The sequence below is a fragment of the Sinocyclocheilus anshuiensis genome, unplaced genomic scaffold (genome assembly GCF_001515605.1).
Source record: "Sinocyclocheilus anshuiensis isolate Anshui unplaced genomic scaffold, SAMN03320099.WGS_v1.1 scaffold1800, whole genome shotgun sequence".
NCBI lineage: Eukaryota > Metazoa > Chordata > Actinopteri > Cypriniformes > Cyprinidae > Sinocyclocheilus > Sinocyclocheilus anshuiensis.
This window is the reverse complement of record NW_015557201.1, coordinates 382698-397935: the sequence shown is the minus strand read 5'-3', so window position 1 is coordinate 397935 and position 15238 is coordinate 382698. Positions and strand designations below refer to the sequence as shown.

The window sequence follows — 15238 nt, the reverse complement described above, 5'->3', positions numbered from 1 at the left end:
ACAATTTTGTTCAATAAAACCATATGATTTCTTGCTTTTGATACTTTATTTGAACTAATTATTATTGCTTAATTGCTATTATATATGTATTTTAAGTAATTTTAAAGGCTATTGTTCCCTTACATCTATTTTTATTACCACAAAAAAATTAATTATAATTAAGGGCCCTATTAATTCCGTTTTATTTCAAAATTCCGTTTTCAATGTTGCACTTTACTTTTGCTTTAAAAAAAGGATTTCATTAGGTTTAATAAAATTTTCTTAAGTAAAATTGTTGATTTTTGGTGGGAAATTAATCGTTTAGATTAATCGATCAATCGATAAATTAGTCGATAGATTAATCAAAATAAAAATAGTCGTTAGTGGCAGCCCTACTATGATGATACACATCTGATTTTTTTCTGTTTATGTTCACTTCACTTAAGACATAACCAACTGTGTTAACGGGTGCCGAAACAGGAATTTTAAGATAATTTTGGACACGTACACCCTGCAAGTTTCAGGAATGACAGCCGCATTTAAATACGGGAGTGAGTCCCGTAAATTATCATTCTATATGTGTAGGGAACATGACTCACTCCCGAAACTGCCATGAATGGCAGCATGGTCTCTGAGAAAATGGAGGCCCCCAGATTAGCTAGTTTTGTGTTAACTGCTGTTTACAAAACAAACATTAGACTGCAAAGACATGCGAAAATCCACAAAACGTTATTAAATCCGTCATCGGGAGAGACGTCGTAATCTAGTTTTTTTCTTTAAACTGTTGTTATTGAACAGCCTACACTCTCTTGAACGCAACTGCTCGGTCCACAATATACCTCTCTCCGCCATCCTGTCAGATCTGAGGTAAACACTTGACGCCTGACAATACACGCACATTGGCGTGCTTCTTGTGACATCATCATTAACAACTAGTTGTTCAGTTCGGTTCCGTACACACTGCATAGAATTTCTGTAAATGCGGTTGTCACTACCTGTATTTTTCAGGAGTTAATGCGGTTGTCACTCCCATATTTTAGTGAATTATGTGTGTACAGAGCGGGATTTAAGGAGTAAATGGTGAAATGACAACCGAATTTAGCTGCAGTGTGTACGTGGCCTTCGTATGTATGTGTCCGTTCAAGCGCAAGGAGACACAAAAGTGAACTGATTTCTGTGTCCCCGCTTTCTGAAACGTGTCTCTCTGTGTGCGTTTTGAGTGTGTGTGCACAGATAACAGCGCGCGAGTACCGAATTGAGTTCTCTTTCGCTTCTTACGCTTGAATGGTAAGAATTAGAAACACGTGCAAATGATGAACTTTCACTCTATGCTGGTTACATTTTGCAACTAACTTGCGGATCACATGCGTGCTGAACCGTGAGGCCTGGTCTGTATGGATAACTAGCCGCGTTTCCACTGTCGGGCCAAAAGCGGGCGTGCTAGTGCGTGCCAGGGCCAGTCACGTTTCCACTGTCACTTCCGGGGCTTGATCGTGCCTCGTCGGTGCTTCCTCGGGGCCAGCAGCCAGGGTTTTCTGGCCCGACGAAAACCTTGGGCCAAAGCGCGCCAACTGAGGCTAGAGGAGTGGTTATGAACAAAGGCAGAGTTTCTCCGCGTCTGGAGAGCGTCGGATCATTTCATAAAGTTAACAGCTATAACATCAGCATTAAAGACTTGTCAAATACTTTTAGCTCAAAACAGACTTCAGACAACAGCGAGTGTTTAAAATAACTTCTGTTTGAGATCTGATGTGGATTATGATCACCACACAAGGCAGAAATATTTATAAGCGATGCAAAGGACAATGCACGCTAGCCTTAACGTTACCATAGTAAAAATTGTAAATACGACCGCTTGAAGAAATCAAACGTCAGCTTCTCATTCTCTATCACAATCGGGTATTTATTTATAACATATTTTATGTGTCATAAGTCTCGTCTTGAGACTTTAGCTCCGCATGTGTCATATATAATAATGGTTTTTGTTTGGGAGCTCCCTCTGCAACTCATGTTGTATTTTTGATGGAAAAAATATATATGATGTATAAAATATGATGTATACTTTGACTACAAATAAACAGAAACAGACTCGACTGAATAAGTAGGCTATGTGTCCTCTTTCTTTTGTGAAATAACGGTTCATACTGCTTTATTTCTGTGTGACTAATTTTCAATCCTGATAAATTCATTCATTATATGATCAATGTATCACTTATTATTGTAAAACATCTTTTGGATTTAAATCTTTAACAAAGCATGCAAACAAACGGCTGCTTTTATCATGTTCGTTTTGTGATCGCGCTAGTTCCAGTGACTTATTTCTTATTAGTTTTCTGATAACTTCTCTTTGTTGGTGAAATGATGGGGTTGCGTGACGTTGTTCCTGAGAGGCGTGTAAAGGGCGTGTTTTAGTGAAGCGCAGCGGAGCTTCTGGCCCGACAGTGGAAACGCATTGTGTTACAAGTCCGAGGCTATTAGCCCCGCCCGGCCCGGTTAAAGCACTGGCTTGCACTGGCCCGACAGTGGAAAAGCGGCTACTGACTTTTTTTTTACACAGCATCCCTGCTCTCACCAGAAGGCACCCCGGTTGGGAAACACTGGTTTGATCTATCAAAGAGCTTTTATTAACATTTCATCAGCTATATATTTAAGACATTATGACCTAAATTTGGAGTCATTTGAAAAGGTAAACACTACCGTATCATTCAGAGGGTTGAGGTCAAAGATATTTACTGTTTTTGAAAGGACCTTTTATGATAATCAAGGCTGCATTTACTTGATCAAAATACAGTAAAACCTTGTGAAAAATCATTACAATTTAAAGTAACTGTTTTCAATTTTAATGGTTTGTAAAATGTTATTTATTCCTGTAATTGCAATACTGATTTTTCTGCAGCCATTACTCCAGTCTTCATTGTCACATGATCCTTCAGAAATAATTGTAATATGCTGATTTAGTGCTCAATTAATATTTATTCTTCTTATTATTATTATTAATGTTGAATGTTTGATGAATATAAAGTTAAAACAGCATTTATTTGAAAGAAATCTTTTGTAACATTTTAAATGCTGCAGTTCAGGAAGATTGAGTCTGAGCAGCAGCATTTATTTGAAATAGAAATCTTTTGTAACATTAAACATTTCTGTTTCACAACTTTTTACCGTATGGTTCTATAGGCTGCCATTGATTTGTATTATGCAAAAAACAGAAGGATAACAATCACAAGAACAATAGTAAAAATAAGAAACAAACAAAAAGTACCTTTACACTTCCAGTGGCTGGTGGCTAATAGCTCATACCGGATGTATTAAGCTTATACTGCAGGAGACAAAATTGACAATTAAGTAATTAATAGCTATTATTAGTATGACATATAACTGTAACTGTAGCTCATATACATCTTTACACACACACACACTGAGATTGTGTAATGAAGTTCATCTATACAGCTCTGTGGTTCACACCATGTATTCCTTTCACAGCACCATTTCCTGTGCCGAGAGCGCCCCCATTCTGTAGTGATGGATCTGATCACCCGCACCAAAGACGCTGTGCGAGAGCTAGACAACCTGCAGTACAGGAAGATGAAGAAGATCCTGTTTCAGGAAACTCACAATGGCCCCACACAGGAAGGAGGAGAGGAGGAAGAGGTACATCCAGAGACCTTTGTCTTTGATCCTTCTGTCTAGTTCAGCCCAGTTTCTGCTCTTTTGTTATATTATTCTATACTACAGAAAACAGGAAAGATCATGACATCTTTTTTTGTTTGTGTGTGTGTAGGAAGCAGAGCAGTACCTCTTGCAGACAGGCACGGTGAATAGTATGGAGAGCTCTCAGTCTGTTCCCTCCATGTCCATCAGCGCCAGCTCCCAGAGTTCCTCTGTCAACAGCCTGGCCGATGGCTCCGACGACAGTGCTGAGATGGCCATGATGCAGGAGGGAGAGCAGACAGTCACGTCTAACAGCTCCATCATTCACCGCCCCACTGTACGTAATCAAGGCCAGACAGCACAGTCTTCTGAAACGGTCTTTTCCTTGACTAATTTGTTTTTGTCCATCTGTCTGTCAGGCACGAGATAATATTTATGATGACCCATATCAGCCGGAGATGGAGTCTCCACAGCAGGCATCCTCGGCTGCTCGGAGGAGGGTGCACAGAAACCGAGACCATTTCGCCACCATCCGCACAGCCTCTCTTGTGAGCTCCTGACTGACCTGCAGCGCAGAGTCCATATTTTTTCTTTATATCGGAAGTTAAGACAGACAACTTTCTCTTTCTCCCTTTCTTTCTTTCCAGGTGACCCGTCAGATTCAGGAGCATGAACAGGGCTCAGCTCTGAGGGAGCAGATGTCCGGATACAAGCGCATGAGGAGGCAGCACCAGAAACAACTGCTGGCTCTGGAGAACAAACTCAAGTCTGAGATGGATGAACATCAGCTCAGATTGGACAAAGAGCTGGAGACCCAGAGAAACAACTTTAGCAGTGAAGCAGACAAGTTGAGTAAGAAACATCAGGCCATCCTGGAAAAAGAGGTGAGGGAAAAAAAAAAAGATATTGTACGTTTCACGTCATGTGCAAGAATGGAAGTATCATATGCTCACCAAGGCTGCATTTATTTGATCAAAAATACAGTAAAAACAATTAAAAAAATTTTTTATCTAATATATTTTAAAATATATTTTCTTCCTTTTGATGGAAAAGCTAAGTTTGCTGCCATTATTCAACTTGATCCCTCAGAAATCATTCTAATATACTGATTTGGTGTTCAAGTGACATTTCTTATTTTTTCTTATTTTTGTGGACATTGATGCATTGTTTTTTCATTATTCTTTGATTAATAGAACGTTCAAAAGAACAGCATTTATTTGATATTGAAAGCTTTTGTAACATGTTTTGAAAATGTTTTTACTATCACTTTTCATCAATTTAATGCATCCTTGTTGAATAAAAATATTTATTTCTCCATACATTTGAATGGTAGTGTGTTTATATAAATATGTATTCTTTATACATATTTATCTGGTGTGTTTTTCAGATTAAAGCTGCGCAGGCGGAAGAGAAAAAATTTCAACAGCACATATTGAACCAGCAGAAGAAAGAACTCAACAGCCTGCTGGATTCCCAGAAACGCCAGTACAGGCAACGCAAGGAGCAGCTCAAGGAAGTACGCTGTCGAAGAGTCAACTGTCCTTATGGCTTCATGACTATGAATTCAGAGTAACTGTACTTGATGTAGCATTAAATTATAAAATAGTCAAACTGTTTATGTCTTTTGACTTGCACCATATTCATCCATTTCATTTCTTATCCTTAATTTGCTTTTGTCACCCTGAAATCCCCATGGCAACAGGAGCTGAGTGAGAACCAGTCCACGCCAAAGCGAGAGAAGCAGGAATGGTTGGTAAGGCAGAAAGAGTGTCTGCAGCAGATCCAGGCTGAGGAAGAGGCTTCATTATTACGGCGACAGAGGCAGTATTACGAGCTGCAGTGCCGACAGTATAAGAGGAAGATGCTGCTCGCAAGACACAATCTGGAGCAGGACCTGCTCAGAGAGGTTAGACAGACACGTTTATGAGTGCTTTTCCCTTTCCATTTTGCTTTCTACCTCACTTTTGTCTGTTGATCTCTTGCTATGTCTTTATTTGTCCCTGTAGGACTTGAATAAACGTCAGACTCAGAAGGATTTAGAGTGCGCCATGTTGTTGAGACATCATGAGTCCACTCAGGAGCTGGAGTTTAGGCAGCTGGCGCTGGTCCAGCACACTCGGGCCGACCTGATACGAACGCAGCATCAGAGCGAGCTGGCCAACCAGATGGAGTATAATAAGCGGCGTGAGCAGGAACTCTGTCAGAAACACGCTGTAGAGGTCCGCCAGCAACCCAAGAGCTTAAAGGTGAGTGGATTTTTAGTGTTTGGTGAGGTGCACAACAGGGTTGGACAAAATTCAGAATATTTTTTTAAATTGCTCCCATTCAGTTTAAGACTACAAATGTGAATATTCTGTTGAATCTTAACTTGGAATGAATTGCCAAATGGACAAGAACAGATTATTTTTTAGTTATTATTTTTAAGGTAATTGCTATAGCGATGTATTGTTTTTCTATCATGTGAAACTTGTCAAGAGCATTTTGGGAATTTAATTTCTTACATGCTCTAAAAATGATTAAATCATTTTTGTCCAATTTGGACAATCCAGGAGACATTTGTTTGCTTGAATATTAAGTGCTAAAGTATGTTTCTTGCACTTTGTTCTTTCAGACGAAAGAGCTCCAGATCAAACGTCAATTCCAAGACACCTGTAAGATTCAGACACGGCAGTACAAAGCCTTGCGGAATCACCTGCTGGAGACCACGCCCAAATCAGAGCATAAAACCGTACTGAAGAGACTCAAAGAGGAGCAAACACGTAAACTGGCCATCTTGGCCGAGCAGTACGACCATTCCATCAAAGACATGCTGTCCACACAGGCTGTGAGTAAGGCAAGGAGAGACCTTCTTTAATGCTTTGTTTCACTTTAAGTGGTGCACAGTCACAGGATGATGTGCAGTAACAAGAATAATGCATGTATGCAAACACATACTTGGGTTAATGTCACAAAAACCAGTCAAGAACATTTTTTCCTGTTCCCATTATTCTCAATGGCTTATTGTAATACTTTATTTTTTTTTTTTTATCTACATAATATAAAGGTAGTAATTAAGTGCTTTTAATAATGTATCATGTATCTTTTTCATATAATACATTTTTGCATCTCAATAATGTGAAAAAAATGGACCTAAAATATCCTTAATTTTGTTTTAACAGAATACAAAATTAAGTATTTCTTTTGATTTTGAGGTGAAATATGACGGGAAATTTTCTTGTCAGGTTTCATGAGGTTTTCCCACTTAATCCACAGTTCCTATAACCACGACACTGGACCTAAATCTCTTTATTGGCTGCTTCTCTACTGATGTCCTGCCTCTTTGTTTACCCAACAGTTGCGATTGGATGAGACTCAGGAGGACGAGTACCGAGCGCTGCGCATGCAGCTGCAGCAGGAATTGGAGCTGCTGAACGCTTATCAGAGCAAAATAAAGATGCACACAGACACGCAACACGAGAGAGAGGTCAAAGACCTGGAGCAGAGGGTGTCTATACGGAGAGCTTTACTTGAGCAGAGGGTAAGAGAGAGAAATGGATTGAATATTCCTGAATGAATAGATTATGATGGCTCTGTTCCAAAACCTAATGAAGGGATAGTTTACACAAAAATAAAAATTCTGTCATCATTCACGCACCATGTTGTTCCAAACCTGTATTAATTTCTCTCTTTTGCTAAAAACAGAAGATCATATTTTGGAGAATGTTGGTAACCAAACTTTTTCTCGTCCCCATTGACTTCCATAGCATTTTTTTTTTTTATAATCTGGAAGTCACTGGGGACCTGAAACTGTTTGGCTACCCACATTCTTCAAAGCATCTTTTTTTATGTTAAACAGAAGACACTCACTCTTTTGGAACAACTTGAGGGTGAGTAAATGATGACAGAATTTTCGTTTTGGGGTGAACTGTCCCTGTACTATTTATTTACAATAGTGTTCAAAGTTTGGGATCAACAAGGATGCATTAAATCGATAAAGAATGACAATAATACCTTTTATAATGTTACAAAAGAATCCTGCAAATGTATGTATCATGGTTTACACAATATTAAGCATTGTAAGCATTAAATATTTTCAGCATTGATAATATAAATGTTTCTTGAACACCAACTATATTGTGATATTGGAGTAAAATTCATGCTGAAAATTTGTCTTTGCATCACATGAATAAATTAGATTTTAAAATAGGAAACAGTTATTTTGAATTATAAGAGTAATTCACAATATAACTAGTATTGCTGTATTTTTTGTTTAAATAAATGCAGCCTTCGTGAGTAAAATCTCTTTTAAAAAATCATAATGACCCCATACAATTAAGGCAGCATCCTCACTAAAATGACTGATTTGAAACGCTTTACATGGGCAACAACTCTATGCTTCATTCTATTAGTTCTCAAATTTCTCCCATTTATTTGTGTAGTGCTTTTCACAATACACATTTTCAAAGCAGCTTTACAGAAAATCATGATGTTAATGTTTATTATCGTAATCTCTTCATGCCTTAAAGTTCCATTTAGCAGATCAGAGGTGGGATTAGAAATAGTGCAATGCACACAGGAAACTCAACTCACAATAGATTTCAGTAAGATGACACTATAATACTGTAATAAGCATCAAAACACATAGCCCACTTTTCTAATTCTTCTTCCTTCGGTCACCCTTTCGCCTCTCTTCAGATCGAGGAGGAGATGTTGTCTCTGCAGAATGAGCGCTCTGAGCGAATCCGGGCTCTGCTCGAGTACCAAGCTCGGGAAATCGAGTCCTTTGACTCTGAAAGCATGCGCCTGGGCTTTAGTAACATGGCTTTGAGCGGCATCCCTGCTGAGGCTTACAATCAGGGTTACCCCAATCCTCCCTCATCTGGACCTGGGGGCTGGCCGTCCCGTCCTGTGCCCCGCTCAGGCAGCCAGTGGAGCCACGGGGTCCATCACTCAGTGGCGCCGCCCTCCTGGCGTAGTCAAAACAGTACAGCCGGCTTCAGCCAAGGGGAGCAAATCTCCAGCCGAGAGAGGGATTTAGATGGTATGGGCGCCCGTGGCTTTCCAAGCTCTCGCTCCTCCGCCTCGTCAGCATCGTCTTCATCGTCCTCGCATTATCACCTCCGCTACATGCCGCAGCAGTACCACCACCAGAGCACGCCACACCTGTACAGCCGAGAGAGGGAGTGGGGAGGCGGTAGTGGAGGAGGAGGCCACCACCACCACTCATCTTCATCCTCCTCTCATGGCCACTCGCATCACATTTCTTCCAATGCCTCTTCCCAGTCCCTTGCTCTCCTCCCTCCACCACCTCCTCCTCCGCCCATCTCACTTTCCTCATCTTCCCCTCCATCCTCCTCCTCCTCTTCTTCCTCTCAGAGTGGCTACGGAGGAAGGGGCGAGAGCTTGGCTGTGAGGGGCCCCAGCCTGTTGGCTTTGAGAAACAGTCCAGGGCCTCTTCGGAGAACAGCCTCTGGCGGAGGTGCAGGTGGGTCGGGCGCAGATGGAGGTTTGAGCCGAAGTACGTCAGTGACATCGCACATTTCCAACGGATCCCACCTCTCCTACTCGTAGAGGGTCATGCAGGAAGTTCAGATGGTGCAGTTGAACGTTTTGGGGAGAAAAGGCCTTCACGTAGCTCATTTAGGAGTCAAACTGGGAGGCGGAGTGGAGAAACAGTATTTAGATGGGTACACCTTTACTTACAAGAAGATAGATCTCAGGGTTTTGGGATGCGGGAGGGCTCAGGGTTTAGATCAGGAACAGGAAAGACGAGAAATGTACTGTAACAGGAGCAGAAAGCTATGCTGTTGAGTGAGTGGGAGGGAGGGAAGAGATGAAAATAACATAAGTGGTGCCAATACTGCAGATTGGGCTCATCCTCAGCCAGTTCATTTTGGTTTTGTTTTATTTTTAAACTGTCAGACAGAACCATTGAATTCTGCTCTTTCATGTCCAGGTGTTTTCTTGCACATCTAAAGGTTTAAGATTTGAACATTAAAAGACTTTACCAAGATAATATTTTATGCTTAATCCTGGACCATATTAAGCTGAATTTGTTTAGTGCAATTCAATTAAAGACTGGTTTTATTTTTAAAGGAATAGTTTGCCAAAAATCTCATTTATCTCGCTTTCATGTTGTTACGAGCCCTACATACTGTTATTTTGTTCATAGAACAGAAAAGGAGAATTTTCAAGCAGCACTTTTATATGCAACAAGTTCTGTCAAGATCAAAACTGGACTAAAAAAACACCATGCTTTGTTTGAGCAGACTGAAATCGAGGTCTGAAAATTCATCAGAAATAGTATATTCATGCATTAATCTTTTGCAGAACCAAATGTGTGCTTTGTCTTTGTTTGGAGCTGTGAACCTACGTTAAATGGAAAAGAGCTGCATTAAAGAGATCAGTGGGGGAAAAAAAATAAAAATTTTAATTAAAATTAAAAACAATTTTTTTCTGTGGAACATAGAATATATTTTGAGAAATGTGTTCATGCATAGGAAGTCAGTGGTAACCAGTATTTGAAATGTCTTCTGTGTTCCACTGAAGAAAATAAGTCTATAGTTTTGAAACTATAAAATTGTCATTTTTAGGTGAAATATCTCTTTGAGCTCTTTCTCTTTTGTGTTTTGCAGATGAAATAACGGCATACAGGTTTGAAATGACACAAGGGTGAGTGAATAATGGCAGAATTATAGACTGATGAGTGTAACTTGAGTTTGAGCCAGAGGATTATGAGTCCTACTAATGTCAGTTTTACTGCTAACGGGAGCGAGTCGGATGCAATAGAAGGTGCTGTAGCATGTTTCAGGGAGATGAGGCATAAACTGAGGAACTAAAAGGGTGATTAAACTGATTTTTGTGTAATTATGTAGATAGCACTCTAACAATACTAAAATAACGTCTATCAGTGATGGTTTAAATTGTACATTTGTATTTGAGTCAAGGACAGGAGGCAGTTTTTTATTTTAAAATGATTTTTGTATTCTGTATTTTTTTTATTTTTTTTTTTTTAAAGATGCCACATACTGCCATCTAGAGGCTCAGCTGACCTAAAGCAACTCCGCCCACTGTCCTTATAAGGGCAAGCTGCCATTTAAGTTGCAGTTGGTTTTAACTGGGCTGTAATTGAGTGTCTGTGTTTAGCGTAGGGTGATAAAATTACTTTTAAAAAGAGATTGAACCTGGCTGGGTGAATAAGCCATTTCCCTTTCCTGTGTAAATATGATGTACATGTCCAAAAGAGAGTTGGGTTACAAGTTTCCGTGCATGAGACTGATGTACAGAGACCATTTGTATACAAACATACACAACAGACGTTTATATATGACTTTGAGTATATATGTGTATAATACATCACCTGTCAAAGGTTTGAAAGGGAAAGTCGTAAGATTGTTTCCTGTTCAACACTTGATCTATATTGTACTTATACAACATATGTATATACAAGCACTAACTCTTATATAGGGTAATAATAATTTTACTATGTGAATTGGAAAGTGAGATGGAAAAAATAGATACTGTCATTGTTAATACACCTACTACTGCCGCTGTTATATTTGTGTTGTACACTAATTTTTCTTTTTACAATCTTTTTTTTAGACTTTTGTTGTTGTTGTTTTTTTAAACAATGCTTACCACTAGGTGGGAAATGTTGGCAGTGTCACAGTAGGAATTTTAAGTCTCTAAGATTTAGATAAAAAAAAAAAAGGACTACCTATCCCAGCATTCCTTGTTACATCTCAGGGTAGGAGTCTATTGTGCAGTGCGTTGTCAGGAGAGTAGTATTTTAGAGCCAGTATTAAACTTGTACAGAACATTTTAAGAGATTTTAGCTGTATAGAATATTTCTAGACGACTGTAAAGTGTCAAACACCCCCGTTCGATCCAGCAGGTTTTTTCCCTCCATTTCGTTTTCTGGAATGCATTACTTATTTTTGCGCATTTTTAATTTTTATTTACAAAACGGACAAAAGGCATCACAAGCTGTTTACACTGACAACCAAAATCTCCAGCGTACCCGTAAGAACGTGGTGAAAGATGAAGCTCGATTTTGCCAGTAATGTTATATTTTTCCTTCGGGAAAACCGAAATCTTTTGCGCTCCCACACTGCCAGCTCTCTTTAGACACCAGCGTTCACTCGGGCTCTCCTGAACCGAGGAGACATGCAGTACCTCACTTCCCTGTGCCTGGCCGATCGCTTCTTACTCCGTTTTCAGTGTTCACTTCATTCCCAAACACATTTTCCTCACATCACCGCATTCCCTTATGTCCTTACTTTACTTGGTTGCCAACATCTGTGGACAGAAAAGGAGAAAAAATAAAAATCCTCAGCCCATCTGTAGATCTGGGCTACCATGTAATGTGTTTACAGCAACACATGCTGGATTCTTATTAGTGTGTCCTCTTGAGGGTGTGTTTCAGTATCTGGTAAACTTAAGGTAAATGTATAAAATTGCTGTCATCATTCTGCAGTGTTTAAAGAATTGGAGCTAAAATGGTGGAACTGCAGCTGCAGTTGCCTGGAAGTGTGCGTGTTGCCTATGCCGAAATGTATTGCAAAATTGTGATGTTTGAAGGGGGATGGAGAGCATGGTTGTTCAGGGAGCTCAGAAAAATAGGCCAAATTGCGTTCAGGTGAAATGACTACAGGAGAACTCTTTAACACATGGGCTATAGAACTTGTACAGAAAATGATTTGCAAGTCATTAAAACGGATTCAAACAAAATGACCTTTCCTGTGTGATCTGTCTGCACTAATGCACAATTTGTTTTCAGCACCTCTAGCCTGTTTTCTGAATGGTGAGTGCGCATCTTCCATGCACCGTCACCACAGTGATGCTGAAGGTAGAGAAAAGACCGTTTCCATAGAGACGGAGGCAGTACTAAATGGGAATTACTGGTTGCTTACAAAAAACAAAAACATGTTTCTTGTGTAAGGCTATTTTTAGTCACAAAATCATTCCATTTATGGGATATTTTGCAGTTACATTCTGTAAATTTTTTTCTGTTCTGCAGTGTTCTTGTTTAAAGGGCATTGCAATTACATTTTCATCTAAAGATAGCTAAACAACGGATAAAAACATTAAGATAATTCTCAGGTTGGAATGCCAACATGGCTTTAAAGACTTTGGTGATGTTCCTAACACTGTTAGAATGTTCTTTTTAGTTTCTGTTCCTTTTATATAATTTTATAACCATAAACTAAAGTTCTCACAACTTTGCATGGAGGTTTTTGTGATTAACCTAAGTTAACAGCTTAATATAAGAACTTACGCAATGCTCTGTAATGGTTATGTTAAGGTTTTTATTTTATACTAATGTCACTTTCCCAGAACGTTGCAGGAGCTTTTTTTATGTGAAAACAGTAAGAACTTAACACATTTTACAGTGGTTAAACATAAAATATTTTCTAGTGGTTAAATGTTTAATTTTCCGTAATCATAAACTACATTTTGTAAAATTAAACAAACTGACACTGCATATGAATTGTGTGTTTTTTTATTAAACACAAAATTTAAAGGGGTCATATGATGCTATTTTAAAGATCATTATTTGGTGTAACAGAATGTTGACATGCTTTAATGTTCATGAAAACTTGAAATCGCATCATATGACCCCTTTAAAAAAATCAGTCAAAACACTGCACTTGATTCTAAATGGTCTAAATTTAAAGTAGTTGTGAAAGGAAAGTGGGATAATGCACATTTTATCAAAATAAACCACTTATTACAAAAATAAATGCGCCTTATTCAGATTTATTTAGCGCTAATGGCCTACAGACTGTGTATTATCCCTTGAATATGCATATTTTTGCAGTTCATAATTTTAATTTGAAGCATTTCTAACTGACCTATAAAACCACTGTTTTTGTATAATAAATTTATTCGAAAAGAAACTTCATGTTTCAATTAATATATACGTTTCCATTGCAGTTAAACTAATGGCTGGGTTGAGATGAGTTTTTAAACACGGCCTTCCCCTACTCTGTCACTGTACTGTCAGCCGTGGCATGTGATGCATTCACTCGGTGACACAGGACAGCGCGCGCCACTTAAAGGGGAGGAGTCCTCTGACGTCGTGCGCACGTACGGGAAACATTACGCCACGCTCCGCTACAGTCCTCCAGCAGTCGGAGCGGTTTGAAGAGGGAAATAGAAACATAGAAACCTAGAATAGAAATTGCAGGCAGCTCCGACCAAATAGAAACGCTCGTCACCATGGCCGAAGAAAATATCTTCCTGTTCGTGCCGAATTTGATCGGTGAGTGTCAATCGAGCGCGTTAACTAACGCAGATCGTCGAGTTCTGCGTACATTTAACCGCGGCTTTCGGTCAAATAGTGGTTATTTCATTTAAAATGTGTATTTAAAGGTCACAAAAAGTTTTTATGTAAAGATTCTAGTGTACAATTGTCATGACTATTGTATTTGACAGCGGCTTTTTAAAAAAAAATGTTTTACTTCCTGCGGATGTTGACATGATGCTTTAGGCTGTCACTGTAACGTTAATACAAGAGTGAAGCTCACTCAGTACAGCGCGTTCATCCACTAATGCCATCAGTGTAGTATATAAAAAGGATTAAAGTCTGTATAAATTAAAATTCACCCCAATTATTGTCTAAATCTATATGATGGATCTTATTATGAACAGTTTATTCCTCTACGGTGGCCGAGAGAGCTCAACGCTAGGGATGGGCGTATCGATCCGAAGTATCGATATCTCGATACTGATGCGAGTATCGAAAGTAAAGAGTATCGATACTCAAACAATAAATATCGATACTAAGGTGTGTTTTATTTACCAGTGATTGTTTATTTAACAACAAAATTATGCATTGAATTGAACGAATAACCTATGTTAGTAAATAATTGTGTAGGACAGAACTATATTCCTGCTCATCTGAACACACGCAAATGTTACAAGACAGAACCAATCCATCACAGAGAGCGTTCACTCACTTCTGACAGTGCATTCAAACAGGGCTGCGTTTCCCAAAAGTATCATAAGAAAGCATTAAAGATTTTGGGAACGGCAGCCCTGAACAATGCTTATCAGAGGACAGAAGGAAAAAAAACATATATGTTTGAGTTATTTCACAATAAACAAATTGAAATTGTAACCTACATAGTTTGTGCAATTACATTTATTGAAATTGAACGTTGAACGATAAATACTGATCATGTTCTATTCTGTAATGTTAATAGAAATCATACACTGTCAGAATAAAAAGGTTGCATTTTATGGATGCAACAGCCTGTCACTGGCAGTCCCTTATGATAATGAACCATGGTTTTACTAAAGTGACCGTAGTTCAACTGTAACAGAGAGCATTCACTCACTGCTGACAGTGCATTCAAACAGGGCTGCGTTTCCCAAAAGTATCATAAGAAAGCATTAAAGATTTTGGGAACGGCAGCCCTGAACAATGCTTATCAGAGGACAGAAGGAAAAAAAACATATATGTTTGAGTTATTTCACAATAAACAAATTGAAATTGTAACCTACATAGTTTGTGCAATTACATTTATTGAAATTGAACGTTGAACGATAAATACTGATCATGTTCTATTCTGTAATGTTAATAGAAATCATACACTGTCAGAATAAAAAGGTTGCATTTTATGGA

At 38.9% G+C, this 15238-nt stretch overlaps 2 protein-coding genes across 5 annotated transcripts in view; both read left to right on the top strand.

Moving 5' to 3' along the window:
- LOC107678872 (serine/threonine-protein kinase TAO2-like) overlaps window positions 1–15238 on the top strand; it is a 57076-nt gene that overhangs the window by 33178 nt on the left and 8660 nt on the right. The window contains exons 11-20 of one of the 3 annotated variants that reach the window (XR_001632980.1): window positions 3463–3630; window positions 3761–3967; window positions 4050–4178; window positions 4278–4514; window positions 5018–5146; window positions 5333–5536; window positions 5637–5876; window positions 6242–6463; window positions 6965–7147; window positions 8305–10015. Coding sequence is in view for 2 of the 3 variants with exons in the window: in XM_016474294.1 (XP_016329780.1) it covers window positions 3463–3630; window positions 3761–3967; window positions 4050–4178; window positions 4278–4514; window positions 5018–5146; window positions 5333–5536; window positions 5637–5876; window positions 6242–6463; window positions 6965–7147; window positions 8305–9180 (2595 nt within the window). In the remaining variant the exon portion in view is untranslated. Of the gene's footprint in view, window positions 1–3462; window positions 3631–3760; window positions 3968–4049; window positions 4179–4277; window positions 4515–5017; window positions 5147–5332; window positions 5537–5636; window positions 5877–6241; window positions 6464–6964; window positions 7148–8304; window positions 10031–15238 lie in introns of those variants that run through there. The other 2 variants (XM_016474295.1, XM_016474294.1) reach the window with 2 other exon arrangements.
- LOC107678876 (CDP-diacylglycerol--inositol 3-phosphatidyltransferase-like) overlaps window positions 13696–15238 on the top strand; it is a 6890-nt gene continuing 5347 nt past the window's right edge. For both annotated transcript variants that reach the window (XR_001632982.1, XM_016474303.1), the window contains exon 1: window positions 13696–13873. Coding sequence is in view for 1 of the 2 variants with exons in the window: in XM_016474303.1 (XP_016329789.1) it covers window positions 13831–13873 (43 nt within the window). In the remaining variant the exon portion in view is untranslated. The remainder of the gene's footprint in view (window positions 13874–15238) is intronic.